General features: G+C 35.6%; 3 protein-coding genes across 3 annotated transcripts; 2 read left to right on the forward strand and 1 right to left on the reverse strand.

Moving 5' to 3' along the window:
• Positions 1–219: 219 nt before the first annotated feature.
• Positions 220–9,757, forward strand: LOC120277258 (importin-5-like). The gene is made up of 20 exons (XM_039284018.1): positions 220–1,571; positions 1,674–1,877; positions 3,318–3,422; positions 3,520–3,585; positions 3,676–3,840; positions 4,354–4,428; positions 4,507–4,661; positions 4,968–5,103; positions 5,203–5,272; positions 5,356–5,483; positions 5,577–5,633; positions 6,538–6,723; positions 6,844–6,936; positions 7,256–7,341; positions 7,414–7,480; positions 7,576–7,642; positions 7,742–7,878; positions 8,275–8,366; positions 8,512–8,578; positions 9,253–9,757. The coding sequence occupies exons 1-20, from the start codon at positions 342–344 to the stop codon at positions 9,415–9,417; spliced, it is 3,351 nt and encodes a 1,116-aa protein (XP_039139952.1). The 5' UTR covers positions 220–341; the 3' UTR covers positions 9,418–9,757.
• A 3,420-nt stretch (positions 9,758–13,177) lies between these two features.
• LOC120277588 (ethylene-responsive transcription factor ERN1-like) lies at positions 13,178–13,996 on the forward strand. Its single transcript, XM_039284447.1, has one exon. It carries the CDS (start codon positions 13,178–13,180, stop codon positions 13,994–13,996), a length of 819 nt encoding a protein of 272 aa, XP_039140381.1.
• Positions 13,997–14,700: 704 nt separating this feature from the next.
• LOC120277085 (tubulin alpha-3 chain) lies at positions 14,701–17,919 on the reverse strand. Its single transcript, XM_039283830.1, has 5 exons — positions 17,720–17,919; positions 17,287–17,501; positions 16,992–17,191; positions 15,276–15,784; positions 14,701–15,185 (listed from the first exon to the last, which is right to left on the reverse strand). The coding sequence occupies exons 1-5, from the start codon at positions 17,830–17,832 to the stop codon at positions 14,870–14,872; spliced, it is 1,353 nt and encodes a 450-aa protein (XP_039139764.1). The 5' UTR covers positions 17,833–17,919; the 3' UTR covers positions 14,701–14,869.
• Positions 17,920–19,888: the final 1,969 nt, after the last annotated feature.

The raw sequence follows: 19,888 nt of genomic DNA on the forward strand, positions 1-19,888 counted from the left end.
TATTTTGTGATTTTTAAATATTAAGCTATTTTAATATGTGTGTGAATTTTAATTTTAATTTTTTCTAATTAATTATATAGTTATTTATTAATATTAAAAGTAATAAATATTTAAATTAACATTTTTTTTATTATGGGAGAGGAGCAAAGCCCATAGCCCAATCCAGTAAAACAACCACGATGATGAAATCATCAATCATTATCATTAGATGCTTTAATCCACGTCTCCCCAACAGCTAATGACAGCCATCGTGCTACTTCGCCTTCTGCTCTTGTTCTAGTGTTCTACTTCTCCGATTCCTGTTCCACAAACCCTAAACCTAAACTTGATCTGCGATCTCCATGGATCTCCATCCCGACATGGCAGCGATCCTCGGCGCCGACCCTGCCGCCTTCGAGTCCCTTATCTCCGCCCTCATGTCCTCCAACAACGATCAGCGTTCCCACGCTGAATCACTCTTCAACCTATGCCGCGATCACCACCCTGATTCGCTTGCCTTCAAGCTTGCCCAACTGTTGCTCTCCTCTGCTCCTGTCGAGCTCCGCTCCATGGCTGCCATCCTTCTCCGCAAGCTACTCACCCGTGACGCTGACCCTTCCTCGTCGTCCTACCTCTGGCCTCGTCTCTCGCCTCAGACGCAATCCTCCCTGAAGTCTGCTCTGCTCTCTGTTATCCAACGCGAGGACTCCAAGTCCATCTCGAAGAAGGTATGCGACACTATCTCCGAGCTCGCCTCTGGGTTGCTGGATGATGATTCCTGGCCGGAATTCCTTCCCTTTTTGTTCTCCGCCGTTGCGGCTTCCGACTCCCCCAGGCTTGCCGAGTCGTCGCTTTTGATCTTTTCGCAGCTCACGCAGTATATTGGTCACACTCTTGTCCCTCATCTTGCTTTGCTTCACTCTATTCTCTTGGCGTCGTTGTCCCATCCGACGTCTGCCGACGTGCGCATCGCGGCGTTGAATGCGGCGATCAATCTTGTTCAGTGCCTCCCGAGTGCGCAGGAGCGTGACCAGTTCCAGGACTTGCTGCCGGCCATGATACGCACGCTCACCGAGGCGCTTAACACCGGGCAGGAGGCCACCGCCCAGGAGGCCCTTGAGCTTCTCATTGAGCTTGCTGGGACGGAGCCGCGGTTTTTGAGAAAGCAGCTCCCGGATGTTGTGGGCTCAATGTTACAGATTGCCGAGGCTCCTCAGCTCGAGGAGGGGACCCGGCACCTTGCGGTTGAGTTTGTGATTACGCTTGCTGAAGCAAGAGAGCGTGCCCCTGGGATGATGAGGCGGTTGCCGCAGTTTGTGGCACGGCTCTTCTCTGTGCTTATGAAGATGCTGCTTGATATCAATGACGAGCCTTCATGGCATGGGGCTGAGACAGAGGATGAGGATGCTGGGGAGATGAGCAGCTATAGTGTCGGGCAGGAGAGTCTCGATAGACTTTCCATTGCTCTTGGTGGGAACACCATTGTTCCGGTGGCTTCAGAGCAGCTCCCTGCTTATTTCTCCTCGCCTGAGTGGCAAAAACGACATGCTGCCCTTATAACTCTTGCCCAGATAGCTGAAGGTTGCTGCAAGGTATATGAATTTGACTGTTTGTTTAATCATAATAATTTGGCTTGTTGCTCTGGTTGTTTTGGCCTTATTGCTTGTGTTATTTATTTATTTATTTTTATGCAGGTGATGATCAAGAACCTCGAGCAAGTTGTTAATATGGTCCTGACCTCATTCCAGGATCCTCATCCCCGTGTTCGATGGGCAGCAATCAATGCTATTGGTCAGTTGTCTACTGATTTGGGTCCAGATTTGCAGGACCAGTATCATCATAGAGTTCTGCCTGCGTTGGCAGGGGCAATGGATGATTTTCAAAATTCTCGTGTGCAGGCAAGCTTGCAATCTTATTTTACTTTGCTTTGCATTTTGCCATATAGGTCAATTTATTTTATCATGTTTGTCTTTGATTGATACTACCCAAATAAAAGAAGTTACGAAAATGAAAAGCATTTCCAAATAATCTGTTCTTTTAATTGTTTTGCCATAACAACTTTTGTCTGATGTTTTATCATGTACACAAGCTGCTGCTTTTTATACTTTGAAATAGAATGCTCACTCATATGTGTCGTGTTCTATTTTCAATTCAGGAATTGCTTGCTGGATGGTCCCACTTTATCAAAGTTGATATAAGAAAAAAAAAAAATCCTATATTTGTTTAGGTTTCTTGTGCTGGGTATAAAATTGGGAAAATTAATGAGGGAACAAAAGTGAGTATCAAGGAAAAGTCAATCTTTGTTTGTTTGCTTCAAGGTGTTGACGTAATTCATCTGAAAGTGGATTCTCTTTTTCTTCCACCTTATGATTGGCTAGTAGCTTTTAATTGCCTTGCAGTTTCATTCAGGAGCAAGCATAAGAAAGTAGATATCAAGTTCAATATTCATACAATTCCTTGTAGGAAATAAAATAAATGTTCTATAATCACTTTTCAAATGACGTGACAATGCAGAACCATACATTGTTTTAGTTGGGCATTTTTCAATTATATTGACTTATAGGTTTTGGTCATCTAATGCTTGATCATTTATTGATAACATTTGTCTGAGGCTGACTAGAACAATGCCCTGTTTAAGTATCTCTGAGACCATAAGTTGATCAAATCACTGCAGGTTTAATTTGGGTAAATATCGAGGAAATCATTAGCCAAAGTCATTTTCACTGTGAGCAATTTGGCTTGATCTAGATTTGAGTAGTTCAGCTTCTTTTAGGCTATCTTGTAAACATAATTTTGTGTTTTTCTGCAGTACTGATTTAATCATGAGTTTTATTGGTGTGATAAAACTCAAGGCTAACTACTTTAGTTATGGTTGGATTATATAGAACTACCTTTTTGATTATATGCCCTGATGCCAAGTTAATTGGATAACGTTGCATATGCCATATTCTATATACGTGTGTGTTCAAGAGGATCTTTATTTCTTCTTCCTATTAGTTCTTGGCCTTAAGACCTACTCATATTAATGAGAAAAGTGAAAATTGTGCTGTCACATTTGCTGTTTCCATTGTTATTTTTTATCCTGATCTATCCTTTAGTAATTCGCTTGATTGAAGTAGGCCATTAATTTCTGATTCGCTGTTACAAATTTTGTTTCAAGCCTTGTGTAATTTACGTGAGAAGCTATTTACCCCTTGTACCAATTTTCTATCACTATAATAGTTCTTTATCATGCCAGTTTTTCTTGGACTTTCTTTGCGTACCCTGTTGAACATGATAATATCTTTTATTTTGTAGGTATGACTGTCTCTCAGTGTATATCGCTTTTATTTCTGCAGGCACATGCTGCTTCAGCTGTTCTAAATTTCACTGAGAACTGCACCCCGGAAATCTTGGCACCTTACATGGATGGAATTGTTAGTAAATTGCTTGTATTGCTAGGGGTACGACACACATTTATATATGATGGCTTTCAATGCATTTAATTTATGTTATGAGCAATGATTGAATGGGTTGTGGAATGTGGCATCTTCACTTTAGAGTGGGAAGCAGATGGTGCAAGAGGGAGCTTTGACAGCATTAGCTTCAGTTGCCGACTCCTCACAGGTATGTCTCTGAACAAGCTATGTTTTCTCCTGTATATAAATGAATTTGTTTATTTTTTTAATGAACTTCTGAGAACATTTGTTCATGCAGGAGCAATTCCAAAAGTACTATGATGCTGTCATGCCTTATCTTAAAACAATTTTGATGAATGCAACTGACAAGTCTAATAGAATGCTTCGTGCCAAATCTATGGAGTGCATTAGTTTGGTTGGAATGGCTGTGGGCAAGGATAAGTTCCGGGATGATGCTAAACAGGTGTGTCATTTGACCTATGATTTGTAGTTTCCAGCTTCAAATCATTTAGCTTATCATTTTCCCAGCGAAACTTATGCAATTCCATTGTAACTTTCAAGATCTTTTAATAGAAACAATTCTTAAAAATGACAGTTATATTCTTACCCTATTCTTTCGATGGAAAAACACTCTATTAGGAGCAACCCATTTCTATGGCTAAGAAATATTGTGTAAATTATTAATAGAGGCTATTATTATTAGAAAGGCATTGAATTTGCATCTTGGAAACCAAGATAAAAGGTGCTTGCCTGATTAGAGCAACTTGATGGCCACATGGACTGAATTTTTATATTGGATACTGGATTTTATTTTTTGTATCCTGATTAATTTTATGCACATGTATAAAGAACATTTTCTGGAATTTTTTTCTTTTCTCTTTGTTTTTTATGTTTAGATCTTCAAGACGCTGCGAATTCACATGATTAAGCAGGTATTATCTTTGTTATTCTTTATTAATTTTTCACTTTATGCCAGGTGATGGAAGTGCTGATGGCATTGCAAGGTTCTCAATTGGAAGCGGATGATCCGATAACAAGCTACATGTTACAAGTAGGTTCTTCACTCCTAAAGCTTATTATATGGTCATCATTGGATTTTCTATCTTTTAATCCTTAATTTGTGTTCTAGGCATGGGCTAGGCTCTGCAAATGCCTTGGACAAGATTTTCTTCCATATATGAGTGTTGTTATGCCACCCTTGCTCCAGTCTGCTCAGCTTAAACCAGATGTGACAATTACATCTGCAGACTCAGATGATGATTTTGATGCATCAGATGATGAAAGGTTTGCCATTTAATGCCAAATCAAGATGACCTAGACTAACTATAAATAGATATCACACTTCATGTCTTGTCTGAATGCTGTTTCATTGTCTATCATCTTTTTACTGTGGGTCTTGTTAGTGCTAAACTTTCTGCTTCATTGCTAGTCTATATTCATCTGGTGTGACTTCCATTAGCCCTTTCTTAACATGGCATCTTCCTGATTGTGAGATTATATATTTGCACAGTTGCATGTGGATATCTTTATCTGAAATTGTTTCTGTTAGCATTTATATGACTCTGATTAGGAAGTGTTTCTGTAATTTAGCATTGAGACCATCACACTTGGTGATAAAAGAATCGGCATTAGGACTAGTGTTTTGGAGGAAAAAGCCACCGCTTGTAACATGCTATGTTGCTATGCTGATGAACTCAAGGAGGGTTTCTACCCATGGATCAGCCAGGTCTGTCATGGTTAACAGCATTTCATACCTTTTAGATAGCATCTTTATATGAACTGATCTTTATTTGAAGAAAATAATGAGCTGTTAAATCCGATGCAGGTTGCTCCTACATTGGTACCTCTTCTCAAGTTTTATTTTCATGAAGAAGTTAGAAAGGCTGCTGTTTCTGGTATTTAGGATTTTAATTGCTGTTTTCTCTGTAGTCACTTTCCTAGTTAAAATTCCCCATACCATTTTTCTTCTTTTCTGTAGCTATGCCAGAATTGCTTCGCTCTGCTAAGCTGGCAGTGGAGAAGGGGCTAACACCAGGTCATGATGATTCATGTGTTAAGCAGTTATCTGACTATATAATCCCAGCTCTAGTTGAAGCTTTGCACAAGGTTTTCTTGACTTCTAAGTCTCTACACAGGTTTGCTGTTAGTTTGTGTTTCTCTGTAATAATGTTTTCTTCTTTTTGTGCCACATCATTGCAGGAACCAGAAACTGAAATTTGTGTCAGCATGTTGGATGCATTGAACCAATGCATGCAGGTTAGCCTTTCAGACTAGTGATTCATGATCTTGAAAATTAGTTTTATAATGCTTTCTAATTTCTTTTTGCTTTTTCTGCAATCTTTGCATCTTTTGCCCCTGGTAATAATGTTCATCAGACTTTGCACTCCATTTGCTACATGTTACCCTTCTTACTTGTCCTTGCAATAAGTTTATTTGGTAACAAGTAAAGTGGAAATCAACTGTAGAGGATGTATGGCTAGAACTGAATTTGTGACTGCTCCACTCAGTGTAAAAGTTTTTTGACCAGATAATGCCTCAGATGCCAACTTTTTTGTAACTGCACATTTTGTTGATTTTGAGTAGGAAAATTATGAAAATCTTGGGTCATGGGATTGATGTGCAAGAATGATAGATGGTCATGGATTGTGTTCAGTTAGATCTTGCTACTCTCTTGCATGCTGTGGAGATTGAGAATACTTCTCTCTGTTCTATCATCAGTAGCGTGGTGGCTGTGCTATGTGCCTCTATTTCATTTTGATATGTTAGAATTCCATGCTCCGTTGAAAATTTTGACCATCTGGTTCATTAAGGTTCTTTGTCAACTAGGAAAATGAAGTTTAACCCTTCTTGCAATTTATAAATTTCCTGGCTATAAATATAATTATGTCTCTATTTCTTTTAGGCTAATGGGACCATTGAGATGAGAAATGGCTATTTCTGCTTCATGAGCCAAAAACAACCGCCACCCCTCGGGGTCTCACAAGTCTCCTTAAAAATCTCTTGATGTAGATAACAATCTAAGTTCCTATCAAGTATATAACAAATTTATTTTCCTGTACTTGTGGAGAAGATATATAGCAACAAGGCATTTGATCACCTTTTTTTTGTTCTTTTTTTTATTTTTAATTTTTTTTGTTCTATTATTCATTTGTCTATTCAGCTCTCTGGCCCACTTTTAAATGAAGCCCAAGTGAGAAGTATAGTTGATGAAATCAAGCATGTGATCACTGCAAGCTCAACCAGGATAACAGAAAGAGCTGAACGGACAAAGACTGAAGATTTTGACACAGAGGAAGGGGAGTTTCTTAAAGAAGAAAATGAACAAGAGGAAGAAATATTTGATCGGGTGTGTCATTCTTGTCACACATCATTCAATTATATGTTTGATAGGTGGTGGTCATTTCTATGTCACTTAAGTGTCCAATTAGATTATTATGACATTTTTTGACTCACTATTTGGATGTAGGTTGGTGATTGTTTGGGCACTTTGGTGAAGACCTTCAAAACTTCCTTCCTACCATTCTTCAATGAAATCTCAATATACATAACACCTATGTTGGTATGCCCTGAAGCAGTCTCTTTACTTCAGTCGTGTCTTTGAGTGAAAAATTAGGCATGTTCATGAGGCCACAAGGTTATGACAGGCCATATATCTCAAGTGGCAAATTTTTTGCATGGCATTTCTTAAATTTCCGTATCTTTGAATGTCCTCCTCATCAGCTTTAAAAATTATTTCAGTGAATTGATTCTTGTTATGGAATATAAATATTGGTCAAGGTTGAATATTTTTCATTTAGAAAGGAGTCTCAGACTCTCACATTAATACTGACAGCTTTCAGGATCTTATTCAGTTTGATTCAATGCTCTCATATGTTCAGGGCAAAGATAAAACATCTAATGAAAGAAGGGTTGTGATTTGTATATTTGATGATGTTGTGGAACAATGCCGTGAAGCAGCTCATAAGTAAGAATTTGTTTTATTATCAAAGAATTTGGTTTGCTATATATTGTTATCTCTAATGTCTTTTTCCCCCAGATACTATGATACCTATCTTCCTTTCCTATTAGAGGCGTCCAGTGATGGTGATGCAGATGTTAGGCAGGTAATGTCTTTAACTTGTAAACAATCCCCGAGTAATGAAACATGCAACCTTGCTAAGAAAACCATATAACTATTTTTGATGTTTCACTTTCTCAGGCAGCTCTTTATGGCATTGGGGTTTGTGCTGAGTTTGGTGGTGCCATGTTCCGACCACTTGTTGGAGGTATCATAAAATTTTTGTTATCTGTGGCTTTTGTTTTTCTTTACCTTCATTGGACTATTGTGTCTTTTTCTGATGACAAATTTTACTGCTCACTTGCAGAGGCTCTTTCAAAGTTAAATAATGTAATAAGACATCCTGATGCACAGCATTCAGATAATTTAATGGCATATGACAATGCTGTTTCGGCTCTAGGGAAAATATGTATGCACCATAGGGATGGTATCGATGCAGCGCAGGTACCTTACCTATTCAACCTAATAAATAAAACTCTATTTCTCTTTTGCAAGAATAATACAGTGAATTTCCTTATCTGCATTTTGTACCTGGCATGCCAGACTAGTTGATTTCTGAATGTGTGCTTTTTTTTTCTTTTTTGGATGAAGAAAATGATTTTAATTTTATTGGTCTGTCATTATTGATGTAGTTCGTACTTTATGTCTATCACCAGCTGTATATAATGTTTAGAACTGCAGAAGGTTGGATTTTTGTCTTGGAAACACTAAGAAGTTGTTAAGAACTGTCCTCGTCAATTCTTAAACTGCTCATTATGAATGTTCACAATCAGTAGAAATTCCAGTCCTTTGATGTGTTAATTTGTCTGTCCTGATGTTTCTTTACGTCATCTTTGGCAGGTACTTCCAGTCTGGTTAAATTGCTTACCAATAAAAGGTGATCTAGTTGAAGCAAAAATTGTGCATGATCAACTTTGCACAATGGTAGAGAGGTAAGTGACGTTTGTCCCATGCAATATTACTAGCATTTTTCAATACCCTATACCGTTTTTCTTTGAAGGGAAATTTGAGTAACTTATTAGCTAGATTAATCACAAATAGCATCATGTCTGAATAGCTGTTCATTGTTATTTGCAGATCAGACAGGGAACTTTTGGGGCCTAATAACCATTATCTTCCAAAAATAATTTCCATTTTTGCAGAGGTAATGAATGCCTTACAATCAATATTTTTATGTGCTTTTACTAGTATGTTTTCGAATGTTTCTCATCCACTCGAATCAAATTTAACTTATTTTGATATATATCATGTGTTTTGTCAGTATAGTTTTGACTCCCTTGATCCTTAACCTATTTGCAATACCTTCCTAGGTTGAAACTAACTTGCAAGAAATGTATCCTTGGGTATATTTGTTTAGTTGGTTTTGAGAACTCAGCTTTTCCATTTTAATCAGTTCTCTAGGTTTTATGGGTGTGATCTGAATCTATTCTCCTTTCTCTTAGATCTTAAATGTGATCAAGGAGATGTGCCATTTATCACCAAAATTAATGTTTGCATCAATCCAGTGAGAGATAATTCCAAATGTTTAGTAATTTCATGATTGCCCTAAATCAAGCATTTACCATTGTGTATTATAGCATCATCATTTGGTTTCATGGACATCATGAGTTTAATGCTGTGATTTCGAACAATAATTTCAATATCAATGTCCTTGAAATAATCGCATTGCATTTTGTGCTGCTTATAAATAAAAGGTTCAAATTTTCTGATTTAAAGAAAATGAGACATCTGCAGACACAGTTTATGCCTGCTTTGTCTTTCTATCTGAGTGCTTATTCCTTCAGCCTTCATCACTAAGTTCATGTGGTTCTATGCTAGGTTTTATGTGCAGGCAACGAACTGGCGACAGAGCAGACCTCTAGCAGGATGATAAATCTTCTAAGGCAGCTTCAGCAAACACTTCCACCAGCAGTTCTTGCCTCGACCTGGTCTACGTTGCATCCTCAGCAGCAGCTTGCTTTGCAATCCGTGCTATCTATGTAATCATTTTGTTCAAGTTTGGATCGTCAGTGCCGATGGAAAACTGTGGCTTTGTTCAGCGAGCATATCCTGTTCTTTATTTTTATTTTTTTTCTCTTTTTATTACTTGTGCATCACATCATTTAGCCATTCTTTACATTTGCCAATCACTCGGTATAGGCTTCTTTTATCAGATCTGGATGTGCATTGTTTGTTTGTTGAGTGATGAAACGTGGAAAGTTTCGAAGTTTTGGTGTGGAGTATGTGTATAATATTGTTAGCAATCTCCTCTTCCTTCTTGTAATTGTTTCAGTATGATAAATTTTAAAGGAAAGGAACTCATTTCTATTTGAGATTTTGAATATTGCTCTTGTTGTCAAGTTGGTGTGGAGGATGATAACCTCTGTAAATTCAATTTTGCTGCCTGGCATGCATTTCTTTAGGTAAAATTTTCCAAATTCTTTATTATTTTATTTTATTTTATTTTATTTTATTTTATTTTATTATTTTTTGCTGCCTTGTGAGCATCTTTCGTGTGCAATGTCATGCTCATTTATTTGTTTATTTTTTATTGAGGTGGAGAAAGGGAAAAAAAAAATGTATGTATTTCTTATGTCATTAGCATGTGTAATAGATTTTATTTGTTTATTTATTCTGGGTTCAGCTTTATCTTCAAGTCCTGAATAATTAAAGCTCAAAAACTTTTGTGAGCTCTTCCACTAGAACTACTTTATTTAATTTTATGGAAGTTAGGTGAAGTTAGTCAAACTCCAACTCCCTCTGTTTTCAACTATTCTTAACTAATATTATGGAATTTATTTTATTAATTCCAAACATCCCAGAAGAAAAAAAATATTTGAAAGCAAGTCAAATGAGCTTTGAATTTAAAGAAACAAAAGATTAGAACCAAATACTAAATCCAAAAAAAATGAAGTTTTTAAAAAACTCTTGCAGTCTTGCATTCCTTAGAAAGATACCTCCCTTTGTTCAATGTTGATCCTTTCCTTTCAATCCAAATAATAATTATAATAATAATAACAAAACATGAAAACTACATGGAAGAAGCACACACAATAAGAGTTCATAATTGCACTTTTTGCTCAACTTGTTACAAAAATAAACAACTAATTAGCTCTTAGATGTGACATTAAAAAGTAGTTTCTTATAAATAATGTCATCCCTAAAGCTCCCATTTGTCATTTAGAGCAATAATTTCCTTCCATGCTTTGCTAATCCATTAATTAGCATCCTTCTCTATTTTAATCCACACAAGTCTTAGTCATCATATATAGATTTAAATAACCAAAATTCTCTAAAAGGACTGATGCATTTAAACTTATAATAATTCACTGACACCACTTGCAACTTAGCTATATCTCTAAATTGAAAATTATATTTTAAAATTGAGTTTCTTATAAACAAAAGAGAAAAAACCACATCGGATCAAATATATTCCAAACTAACCATATGTTGTATTTTGATAAATATTAAAAATGAATTGCGATTAAAAACAAAACCAATTTATTCTTTCTCATATTTATAGCTCTTAATTTGATTGAATATATCAAATATACCAAGAATTTAAGTGTGAAATACTTTTTTAATATATACCATTTCTATGAGTGATGTGGCTTGATAGTGGTTGTCTCAATTATTTCTTGAGTAGAGATAATACTAATTTTAATTAGTAGATAAAACCAAACCTAATGACTTCACCACAATAGATTAATCATGCTTAATTATTAAATTTAAGTGATAGTGAAGTAAGGTACGAAAAGCGAAAAAAGTCTAATATAATGACACAGCGAGGGAGAGAGAGAGAGGGATAAATAAATAAACATACATATATAAATAAACATATAAAAACATATACATTGAAAGGTCTGTTGCACCTGTCACGCTATTAGAAAGATTCCAACCCATTAAGGCCGTTTGCTGACCCATTCTGTCCTTTTGATTGAATTAAGCTTGGTTTGTAGTTGAATTGGGTGCTTTGGTTGTGTGACACGTGGAGGGTAATGGTGAACCCTAGGACTTGGTTTACTTTGACCTAATAAGACAAAGAAGATGATGACTTTAACTAAAACTAGGGTTTGTCTTCTAAGAAAGATTCTTGTGTGATTTAACCTAGGTCATGTTTTATTGGTCCATTATTAGTTTTTGGGTTGGAAATATGTATATTATTTGTTTTATAACTTAATTATACAAAATTCGATGTTCAATTAATCTGAGAAAATACTATAAAAAAAATTAGATTGGTATAATTTTGTTGTTGTTATTATTTTCTCTTTTATTACTACATAAAAATATAACATTAATCAAAGTTAATGTTTTAGAATATATTATATCATTTAAAAACAAAATCCTATGTTTCTCATAGTAACCATCCACACAATAATCAACTACATATTATTAGAATTTTTTTAAATAAATTACAACTATGTTAAAGTAAAAAAACAAATTTCAGACACAAATCAATTTTAACCATCAGTAATGATTAAAATGTTAGATTACAAAGAGATAACTTGAAAAACGTAAAAGATAATATCGAGACAATTCGAGTAACAAATGGTACGGTCAAAAATTGAACATAGACTATAAAATCTAAGATCGTGTTTGTAGATTTTATTTGTTAGAATATAATCAATATATCCTACCACCTAAATAAAAGAAACACTGAAACCACCCACATAACAAATGGTATATATGGGTCAAATTAAAGATATCAAGTAAAAAATTAAACACTAATTATTAGATTTAAAGTCATGTCTTAATACTTCCTTGATCAATACATAAATTTTGTGTCTCTATAATAATATTATTATTTAAAATATCTTATATTTTAAGTAATATTATTATCAAAATATTAGCTTATATTTAATAACAAATATGTTCATAAAACCAATATTGTAAAAACCAGACCGGACCGGCTGGTTTAATCAGTTCAATCAGGAACCGGCCAATAAACTAGTCCGGTTAGGCACACAAAACACTAAATAACCGGACCAACCAGTTAGTTTATTTATTTTAAATTTTTAAAGTTAAACTCGTCTCAAAAAACAAAATTCAAGATATTATATGCTTGTATTTTATTTTATTTTTTATTTTTTATTGTTATTTTTGTTGTTATTGTTGTATACTTATATTTTGTTTAATTATTTATTTTTGAATATTTGTTTTATGGTTGTATCATTGTATATTTGTACTTTGAAAATTTTAATTTTATGTAGAGCTGACACTTTGTGACTTTATGAAGGCAATATAACTTTGCATAAAACTAAAAGTACAAAATATTGTAACTGGTCCGATTTTTAATACATTGCATAAAACTAAGAGTACAAAATATTGTAACTGCAAAAGAGTGACTGTGATATATATATAGATATATATTATTTGTGTGAAAAGCTACTGTGATATATTTTAATTATTTTAATATATTTTCTTCTTCCATGTTTTTTCCCCCCAACTGTTTATTTCTCAATATAGTAAAAAACACATAAGAACTAATTAGCCGCCGGTTCTTCTAATCCACACTTGACATTTTAATATCTACAAAGACAAAGTCCCAATCCATCATCATCTTGAACACTTTGACCATTTAAAACATAAATCCAAACCATCATCATATTTCTTTAATCTACTTAATTTCATCTTTGATGAAGCATCTCACACTTCCAAATTGCAAACAAACATTGATACCTTGACAACAACTCCCCTTCCTTTATATCCCTCCTCAATTTCTCAAACATCTCATCAATCCATTCATTCATATATTCCACCATTAATGGAGCTCCACTTCCAACAACAACAACATGTACTCAAAGTATCCAAGACAAGCAAATTCAAAGGTAGGAACAAGAACAACAACAACAACAACAACAAGCACAAGAACAAGAACAAGAACAAGTTTGTAGGTGTGAGACAAAGGCCATCAGGGAGATGGGTAGCAGAGATTAAAGACACCACTCAAAAGATTAGGATGTGGTTAGGAACTTTCGAAACAGCTGAAGAAGCTGCAAGAGCTTATGATGAAGCCGCTTGTCTTCTTCGAGGATCAAATGCTCGAACAAACTTCATAACTCATCCATCATCTAACTCTCCTCTTGCTTCCCGTATTCGAAACCTTCTTATCAATAAGAAGCTCAACAACAACAACAACACCAATGACCACATATCAATGGCAATGGCAATGACACCATCTCCAAGTCCTCCTAACAATGATACATCATCATCATCATCATCATCATTAAGTTCTAGTCCTAGTGCAAGTATTAGTGTTCATGAAGATGATCAGGGGAAACAAGAGAGTTATGATACAGTACAGTTTGGAGAATGTCAAGATCAGTTTGATGTTGGTTGTTGTTCTTCATTGGACCTTTCATGGTTGTATGATCCAGGGTTTGAGGGGTTTGAAGTGCATAAGAATTCAGTGGCTCATCAAAGTGTTGAGATGATGAGTGAGTTTGATAGGATGAAAGTGGAGAGGCAAATCTCAGCATCACTTTATGCCATGAATGGAGTTCATGAGTACTTTGAGACTCTCACTGATCCTTCTTCTGATCACATGTGGGATCTCCCTCCTTTGTATTTTTATGGTCTTTAAATCATCCATTTCTCTTCTTTTTCTTTTGATTTCTCTTTCTTAGTTCTTTTGAGATGAAAAGAGAGACAAAAAGAATTGTAGGTGAGGCATTGAGAAATGAAAGACTTCCGTTTACATCATCAAAGGGTGGATGCTTTATTAATTGGGTTTTTTTTTTTTTATGTGGTTAATTGGTTTTTTCATCTCATGGTAAATATAAATCTTGGAGTTATTATAAATTTATATTTATTTTCTAAATTTCTAGGATTTAATCCCGTATTGTTTTCCACTTTCCCATGTAGGACTCTAATTAGAAAAGAAGATGGTATTTTCACTTAGTTTTGGTACAATGAAATTTATATCTGGCCCAATGGTATAATGAACTTGGGCCGACCCAGTTCCAACATTAACATTATTTAAGAAGCAAAAGTCTAGCTATTGATTTACAAACGTTTAAAGTCTTAAAAAACCTTAGATACAAATTTCTCCCCTTTCCATATTTTATTTTATTTTTGTTTTTTTCCTACTGTTTATCTATTTTTCATAACTTTAATGATTTATTCATAACTTCCACATCTACGTTTTTTCTTGTCCTTCATAATTAAAATTTCATTTTAATTAGTTCATTTGACAAGCAAGGGACTTAAAAAACAAGCTCATTTCGAGGTTAAAGCAATTTAAATCAAATCCTACATTTTCATCAAACCAGACCATATCAACTGAAATACAATTACAAACTGAAATAGAATTCTCATGTTAAAAACACAATTAACCATAGAATGCTTAATAATAACAGGCAAACAAAGAGATCAAACATAGTTTGTACAGAACAAGCAACATACACAATACAGCAATGAATAGCTGGAATACATGCATCATCATATCTCTGACAACTCAATAATCCTCATTCTCTTCGCCATCCTCGTCGACGCCCTCTGCTCCAACTTCCTCGTAATCCTTCTCAAGGGCTGCCAAGTCCTCTCGTGCCTCAGAGAACTCCCCTTCTTCCATCCCTTCCCCGACGTACCAATGAACAAAGGCACGCTTTGCATACATGAGGTCAAACTTGTGGTCGATGCGGGAGAATACCTCTGCGACAGCGGTGTTGTTGCTGATCATGCAGACAGCGCGCTGCACTCTTGCCAAATCGCCTCCGGGTACCACTGTTGGTGGCTGGTAGTTGATGCCGCATTTAAAACCAGTTGGGCACCTTGACAAGAGATCATCAACCGATTTAATAACTCGCAAAATGTGCGTAAAAATAAATTCAGAGACGAATATATTAGTAACCGAAGCTCACCAGTCAACAAATTGAACTGTTCTTTTGGTTTTAATTGTGGCGACGGCTGCGTTGACATCCTTGGGGACAACATCTCCACGGTACATCAAACAACAAGCCATGTACTTTCCATGCCTTGGATCACATTTTGCCATCATGCTTGAAGGCTCGAACACAGCATTTGTGATCTCAGGAACTGAGAGCTGCTCATGATATGCTTTCTCAGCAGAGATAACAGGGGCATATGATGAGAGCATGAAATGGATACGAGGATAGGGTACAAGGTTAGTCTGGAACTCGGTAACATCAACATTAATGGCACCATCAAACCTCAAAGAAGTGGTCAGAGAGGATATGATTTGTGATATCAACCGGTTAAGATTGGTGTAAGTTGGCCTGCCAATATCAAGGGATCTTCGGCAGATATCGTATATGGCCTCGTTATCCAAGAGCACCGCAACATCAGTGTGTTCAAGTAAGGAATGGGTTGAAAGTACACTGTTGTATGGCTCCACAACAGCGGTAGAGACCTGCAATTAGGAACCATTGCAGCATTAAGATAAGTCTAGTCCAGAGAAATGTAACATGATAATTATAATAGCAAAGCACACAAATCATCAACAACTAACCCCACCACCCAACCACCCACCGTCAAGCATCTATTAGCATCCTGAGATGACTTATCAAACATGCAACTACTCTCATAATTCCAATCACACTGTCATAATAAGATATAGGCCCACAGTAACAAGCATATCATGTGACACAGGCAGACTTTATGTGATAAAAAATGGGCCATTAATTTAAAGCTCCTTTGTGAAAAAATAATTGTTGGGATGTGTTGTGAAGGTCTGTAACACTTGGTACCCAACATTATTTCAAAAAAACATATACCTACATACTCTGGTTTAATCAAAAGTAAAGATCAGGTGAACAGATCATGACCGACAGGTTGATTTTTCCTTTAAATCTACCTCCCTGCAAAGTTTGGTGGGACTACAAACTAGCAAGATAAGGCTTCACTAAGGCAGTTGTGGCATGTGCACACATTTTTGTTTAGTCTGGATTAAGTTAAGTAAACATAACTTTTTCGGGAGATCTATTTCCTTTGACAGCTGCTTCCAGCAAAGTTGTTAAAGAAAGCACAAAAATTCCCCCAGACAGGAATAGTCACACAGGTCCCAAAACAGATCAGACAGACAAGAACTGTCACCCACGGCAGTTATAATAAATTATAACTTCTCCTATTAAATCAGAAGTTATCCAAGTTTAAAAACATGCATTATTCAATACTATATTATGTTATTTTAATAGACTTCTAAAGTAAATCTACAATTTATAGATTAGGCTTAAAAAAACCTGCTTACCTGTACTTTACAACCAAAACACCAATCCTCTATTTCCATCAAATGTCCAAATTCAAGGGTGCTTTAACAAATATGTGAAACAAAAACCAAAAACAAACAAAAAGAAATCCAAACAAACATATCATAGGAGCATGTAAACAGGGCATTGAAATATATATTAATTATTAAAAATCCCATAATTCGCGCGTACAAAAATGTCAGATTTTTGGATGCTTTCTTAGTTTCCTCTGCATTGGGCTTCACAAAGCTATGAGCAAAAAGATATTCTATATAGATCCATCATGGAAGAATATCAGTAAATGACATCAATCAACAAAAAGAAAGAAAAAGCCAAAAAAAAAGAAAGCCAGTGTGCACAAGATCCCAATACCTGCGGGGAAGGATAGATGGTAAAGCCAAGCTTAGATTTCTTCCCGTAATCCACAGAGAGACGTTCAAGCAACAAAGAGCCCAATCCAGACCCAGTGCCACCACCTACTGCATTAAAGACCAGAAACCCTTGCAAGCCAGTGCAATTGTCAGCCAACTTCCTAACACGGTCAAGGCACAAATCCACGATCTCCTTCCCAACTGCAAGCATCCAAAACAACAAAGACTCAATCTACAAACCAAAAGCCACAATCTTGCAAAAGCAAACTAACAAAATCAAAAGAACAACATCTCACCAGTATAATGCCCACGAGCAAAGTTATTGGCCGCATCTTCCTTGCCGGAAATGAGCTGTTCTGGGTGGAAAAGCTGGCGATAGGTACCAGTACGAACTTCATCGATGACAGTAGGTTCAAGATCAACAAAGATGGCCCTGGGCACATGCTTCCCCGCACCAGTCTCGCTAAAGAAGGTGTTAAACGCATCATGCGCTATCCCAACCGTAGTATCACTGCAACCAAGAAACCCATCAACTCTTTTAACATCAAAATCCTCTCAAATCCAACAAAATCAAACCAAAAATCCCCAAATTAGAATCAACCACAAATGATCCACCAAAAAAACATTAATCTCCACCAAATCACTCCACCAAAAACCCCAAATATCAAGGAAATCACAAAACAAACACAGATCTGAGGAAAAAACCCCCAAAAAGAGAGATTGCACAACCTGGGCATGATGCCATCGGGCTGAATGCCGTGCTCAAGGCAGTACAACTCCCAGCAAGCATTGCCGACCTGGATCCCGGCCTGGCCGATGTGAATGCTGATGATCTCCCTCATCTCTTCTCGAAACCCTAACCCTAACCCTAGACGAAGATCTTCGGTTCTCTTCGCGAGCACGAGAGGACCTGAGAAAATATCGCGAGATGGGCCTTGTTTTCATTGCCAGTGAATGGGCCCATATATAGTGGCCCACATTGATGATTTGACTATAATACCCATATTCAATATCATGATTAAAAGAATGAGAGGTTGTCTTTTCTGTTTGATTTGAGGGTATTTTAGGAAATTTATGGTTGATTCCCGGGTTGGGCTTTCACAAGGAACAGAGGTGACAGATGGAGCGCATTAGCTGTTTCTCGCTGGATTGAATCATTAGAAACGAGCGGTTGCTTATCGGATTCGGGCGAGATGTTTGCAAACCCGACCCGAAGTCTAAATTTAAATTTTTTATATAATTATTAATGTACAGAAAATATGGAAATTATGAAAAATTAGCTTTTTTTTTTTTTAGTCTTGTCATTTCCTGATTGAGTAATATATGTTGGAATTTAAATGTACTTTTTATTTTTGTTTTCTTTTTTAAGTCAAACAGTTGTCGTTTGACTTTGTCATCACGGCAGTGTATTTATATTTTTTAATAATTTTATTAAATAAAAATAATTTTTTAATTGGTAAAATTATAATTTCAAAAGGTAATGACAATATTATTATTAACAGATCAGTGATTTTTTTAAATAGAACTTTGAAATGGTTTTTTTATTTTTATTTTGAAATTATAAAAAATTAATTTGGAAATTTTGTATTTTAAATATATGTTTATGAATATTCATAAATAGAAAAAATCATCTCTCATAAATTGAAGAATAATAGTACTCAAAAGCTATTTTCTCAGTATTTTTCTCATAATTTCGCTTTTTTCCCAATATATATATATATATATATTATAATCCCAATATTAATTTATCTAATAACAATTATTAAGAATATAATTAGTGAATACTCCTCTTACTACAACAAATATTTCCAACATTTTTCAAAATTCAATAATCAGATAGAAAAAAAAAAAGAAATTATACGGTGATGTCCATAATAGGGTGATCAAGGGACGTCCTTAGATTTCAAATCTAGGGATGTCCATAATAGCCATCGGATGGTAATCTGACGGCTCTTATCCTTATGAACAGTAGAAACCGTGTCCTACAATGTTATACGGTGATCAAGAACAGTAAAAAAGTGTACAGTGTCTATATAAACAATAAACCATTGTATGATGATCCAACGGCTAAGATTTAAAACGTCCCTAGATTTCAAATCTGGGGACTTACCTAGATGATCTTTTTCCTATATATATATTAGCAACTGTTTTATTTTTTTATATATAAAAATTTAAATTTAAAACCATCGAAATCATTTGTTTAAAGGTGAAAATTTATCTCGAGTGTCGAGCGTGGCTCCCCAAGTTCGATCCCCATCTCGCGTAAGGTGAGGGCACGGTTCGGTGGTGAGCGAGCTCCCACGCTGTTCGTCCCCAGGTTTCGTGACATTGCGCTTTCTCAAAAAAATCTATCACTTGGACTAATCATATTGATTTATTTCATACATACACATAGATATATATATATAGTCGGTAGTTTATTATATTATACACTTCAAGCATATAAACTAAATTTTTTCTTTTATTATTATTATTATTATTAAAACGAGATAACAGCATTAAAATCAATATATATAGAAAATGACAAAATGATAAAATATCTCACCAACCAGATAGGGGATAAGGGTGACTTAAGTGGGTTGGGCGAGCCCACAAATGATCCGGACTTAAGAGCTGCCAAAGCTGATGGCACCGGCTAACAAATGGGTCCGAACCACGTTGGTTAGTGACCGGGTCCGGATTGGGATTGCTTACCCGCCACTCATCCTCACTTCATCTTTTTTTAATTATCTAATTATTACAACATAATTATCATTTTGGTTGGTGAGTGATTATGATACTCTCTACCATTGCTTATTTCTCAAGTTTTTTTTAATAATAATAAATGTTAATTTGTGTCTTTACTCTAATTTCTTTTTGCAATGCTACAAAATCCTCTTTCACTATTTAATTTATATT

This window comes from Dioscorea cayenensis, chromosome 15 (genome assembly GCF_009730915.1).
Source record: "Dioscorea cayenensis subsp. rotundata cultivar TDr96_F1 chromosome 15, TDr96_F1_v2_PseudoChromosome.rev07_lg8_w22 25.fasta, whole genome shotgun sequence".
Taxonomy (NCBI): Eukaryota; Viridiplantae; Streptophyta; class Magnoliopsida; order Dioscoreales; family Dioscoreaceae; genus Dioscorea; species Dioscorea cayenensis.

Coding starts and splice junctions, on each gene's coding strand:
- LOC120277258 (XM_039284018.1), top strand. CDS start 342: ATGGATCTCCATCCCGACATGGCAGCGATCCTCGGCGCCGACCCTGCC. Junction 3,586..3,675: donor CAGTTGCCGACTCCTCACAG/GTATGTCTCTGA, acceptor TTGTTCATGCAG/GAGCAATTCCAAAAGTACTA. Junction 4,662..4,967: donor GATGCATCAGATGATGAAAG/GTTTGCCATTTA, acceptor TCTGTAATTTAG/CATTGAGACCATCACACTTG.
- LOC120277588 (XM_039284447.1), top strand. CDS start 13,178: ATGGAGCTCCACTTCCAACAACAACAACATGTACTCAAAGTATCCAAG.
- LOC120277085 (XM_039283830.1), bottom strand. CDS start 17,832: ATGAGGGAGATCATCAGCATTCACATCGGCCAGGCCGGGATCCAGGTC. Junction 17,192..17,286: donor TGCTCGTGGGCATTATACTG/GTGAGATGTTGT, acceptor GGATGCTTGCAG/TTGGGAAGGAGATCGTGGAT. Junction 15,186..15,275: donor ACAGTTCAATTTGTTGACTG/GTGAGCTTCGGT, acceptor TCTCTTGTCAAG/GTGCCCAACTGGTTTTAAAT.